The sequence below is a fragment of the Apaloderma vittatum genome, unplaced genomic scaffold (assembly GCF_000703405.1).
Source record: "Apaloderma vittatum isolate BGI_N311 unplaced genomic scaffold, ASM70340v1 scaffold34308, whole genome shotgun sequence".
Taxonomy (NCBI): Eukaryota; Metazoa; Chordata; class Aves; order Trogoniformes; family Trogonidae; genus Apaloderma; species Apaloderma vittatum.
This window is the reverse complement of record NW_009733075.1, coordinates 1,249-4,403: the sequence shown is the minus strand read 5'-3', so window position 1 is coordinate 4,403 and position 3,155 is coordinate 1,249. Positions and strand designations below refer to the sequence as shown.

The following is a 3,155-nucleotide window of genomic DNA, read 5'->3' as shown; positions in this document are numbered from 1 at the left end:
GTTCTGCTTCTCCAGCAGAAGGCATCACCTTGACTTCAGCATTTTGGTGACAAAGCTGTGAAGAACTACCTTGACAGCGCTATTTAAAACAATGTTGCTTTCCAGAAGGACAGTGTCCATTTACAAAACCCACCAAAAGTAAGGCAATACTGGATTCAGATTTGTGCCCTAAAGCTGTTGCCAAACTAACCATGGAAATAGATGCCTCCATATTTTATAGAAGTCAGGCATCTAATTAATGATGTGTGGAACTAATTCCTCTCGATAGCACTGCACCAACGATTCTCAAAACTGGAATTTCAATTTCATTTTCAATACGAATCGAACTAGAACAAAACTGATGAGCATAAAATATGCGCGCAGTTGACACCTTGGCCTGCACAGATCAGAGATCAACCCTCCCAGCTTTGCAATACAGAAGAGACACCTAAGCTCTTACTTTAACAAACAGGGTTGGGCATAGGGCTATTAACACCAAATAAAGCTTTCCCTTTGATCTTGATAAAATATTTAATGAAATCTCGCAAAAGCAGGTGACAAAAATATCACAAAACTGAACTTCAAAGCCAGCCTTTTTCTCCAATTATCAAAAAAAAGCTTATCTTTCCCTTTGAGCTAAACTTAGCTACTTTTATGCAGAATGAGTAGCTCTACTGTGTGTTCACAGTCCCATTACCTCGTTCCTTTAATTGCTGAGCTAAATTTACATTTAGCAAATTTCACACCTTGAAAAAGAGAGGATGAAAATGACAGGGACTTAGCAACACATGTATTATAAACATAGTATTACAAAATCCAGGTCGTATTTGCAGCTTGCTGTCCCTCAGCCAAGTCAACGAAGAATCCTTTCAAAATTTTCTTCAAATGTTTGTATTTAATGATTTACAAAACCAATAACCGCTCATCGTATTTTGCACTCCACTGCAGAGAAATTTTGTAGGAAATAAGGTTCAAAGAGATCCGTCTTCACTGCAATATTAATTTAATAGCCAGTGTAAACTATCCACATTTATATGTAAATACATGTGATATTAGTCCAACATGCAGACAACTGAGAGGCAGCTGCTTAGAAAGACGCATTCATGCATCTTAAGCCACTCCGACCCACTAGTGTTAGAAGATTTGTTGATCCACTACGTTTTCCTTCCTGGGAAGACGGGGAACCTTTAAATGCTTTGTAAAATCTTGTAAAATCTTTCAGTATTTTGGCCATCTCTCTTTCAGATTGCATAGGAGAAAAGCCTTCTGTGCAGCCTGCTGTTTTTACACATGTAAATGCAAACACAGTTGGTTTTCCTGTTCTTCATGGACTCTTCTTCTTGCTTTTCTGCTCTTCTTTAAGGTCTTTTGCATTACATCTGGACCCCAATGCTGTCAACATTTCTAGTGTCGTCAGGTTGGCTCCCTTCATTATCAGTCGGTCTCCATCAGCTGCAAAGGGAAAAATTTTTTAGAAATCACAAAGTCTTAAGTCACAATTACTTTAGTGTAATACTTTAGTGTGCAGTTCTCTTTTGTATATATAAATCAAAACACACTGTTCATCCTGTCTGATTAGAAAGTATTCCACTTACCAAGGAATGTGATTATACACCAAGAAACTGCATAAAATACATATGCCATTTTCATTTCTGTATCACATTACTGAAAAACCTGAGACATTTGTCTAGGTATACGTACAGTAAGAACACATATTTGATGAGAATGGCTCATACAATGCCCTCAGTCATCTAACAGAAGGCACAGAAGGCACTGGAAGGCATGATTTCCACATATGCTCAGCATTTTAGCAGCATGTTGTCTATGGTCTGTTTAACTTACTTCTTTAGCCAAAACAATGAATTGGTTTATGCAATCTGGTGATTATAAAGTAAAAAAAAAAAAATAGAGAGCACTAGGATTTCTATAATTTTGGAAGAAATTATTTTAAAACCAAGAGGCGGCAGTAGAAGTTAAGTATTGCATTTAATAATTTTTTTTTCATGATATGCAAACACAAAAGCCATAATCAAACCTGTATAATGCAACACCACGCACGGCCTCCAAGATTCAGGCCCATGTTTGCCAACTACAAGGCCTGCAAGCTCTTCACTTAGAAAAGAATCACCTCTCAAAAAACACAGAGTTCAGAGCTATAGCTCTTGACATTAGTGAAATAATTTTTTTTAGTTTTATGCTGTGAAAAACAATAACCTTTACTGCTTAAGTCTTAATACATCACAGTTAGAGACACGTATGAGAAAGACAGAGGCACAGGGGAGGGAGAAACAAGCAATGTTGATGCTGAGATAACTAGATTTTCCTAAGCAAAATGAAGTACATTCAACACTCTTGACACTGCTACCAATTCACTAAATATATGGAAGTTTAAATAAAAGGGGTTACAAGAATCAATAATAGTGAAAACTTTAATGGGCTACATGACATATTGGCCCATTACAGCACAGCAGGAAAGAAGATACAGCCAGAGAAAAGGACAAAAGCAGATTAGAGCCATCTGTTCACAGCCTAGAATCTGGGCCGCTTCCAGAATAGATGAAATTTCCACCATCAGTTCCCTGCCTGCTCACCTCAAAAGAAATCAAGAAATTTGCTGTACATCAGTTGACCTCGTTCCGCAGGTCCATCTGCACATGTACGGCCTTAACCATATGAGCAGTTCCTTCAAACTGCTTAGCAAGTTATCCCGTTGCATGAGCAGCTAAAGGTGTTCAACTTTTTTCTTCTCAAGACTGTGATGCTGCCACCACAGATAACATCAAAAAATTACAGAAAGCGAACAGATTCTTACATCAAAACACAGCTACTCTTGCTGACTTCCCTGGGATTATACCCAACTGCAAGGTCACACAAGCATGTCACTACAAAAGTAGACTCAACCTTAAAATTAGATCAGTTCTTTGATCTAAGAAACACCAGCTCTAACTGTACTACACAGACATATACACATTTATCTAGACATCAGCCTGTTAGAGACTCCCTTTTTTCCTCCCAACTGCACAGCATCTGGTTATGGACCAGAATCAAAAAAAAAAAAAAAAAGAAGTAACCATAGTCAAAAAAAAAGGTCATAGAGAATACAATAACATCACAATACAACAAAACTGGAAGGTCTCCTTTTGGTCAAGATTAAAAATGAGCTCCTTACCAAACAT

At 37.6% G+C, this 3,155-nt stretch overlaps 1 protein-coding gene across 1 annotated transcript in view; it reads right to left on the bottom strand.

Annotated features, from left to right (window-relative positions):
- Positions 1 to 1,303: 1,303 nt before the first annotated feature.
- The window catches only part of MRPL53 (mitochondrial ribosomal protein L53), a gene marked incomplete at its 5' end in the record, with an annotated part of 1,976 nt that continues 124 nt past the window's right edge, over positions 1,304 to 3,155 (bottom strand). The window contains 2 exons of the mRNA XM_009875734.1: positions 1,304 to 1,431; positions 3,149 to 3,155. The exon at positions 3,149 to 3,155 is cut by the window's right edge and continues 124 nt beyond it. Coding sequence (XP_009874036.1) covers positions 1,304 to 1,431; positions 3,149 to 3,155 — 135 coding nt within the window. The remainder of the gene's footprint in view (positions 1,432 to 3,148) is intronic.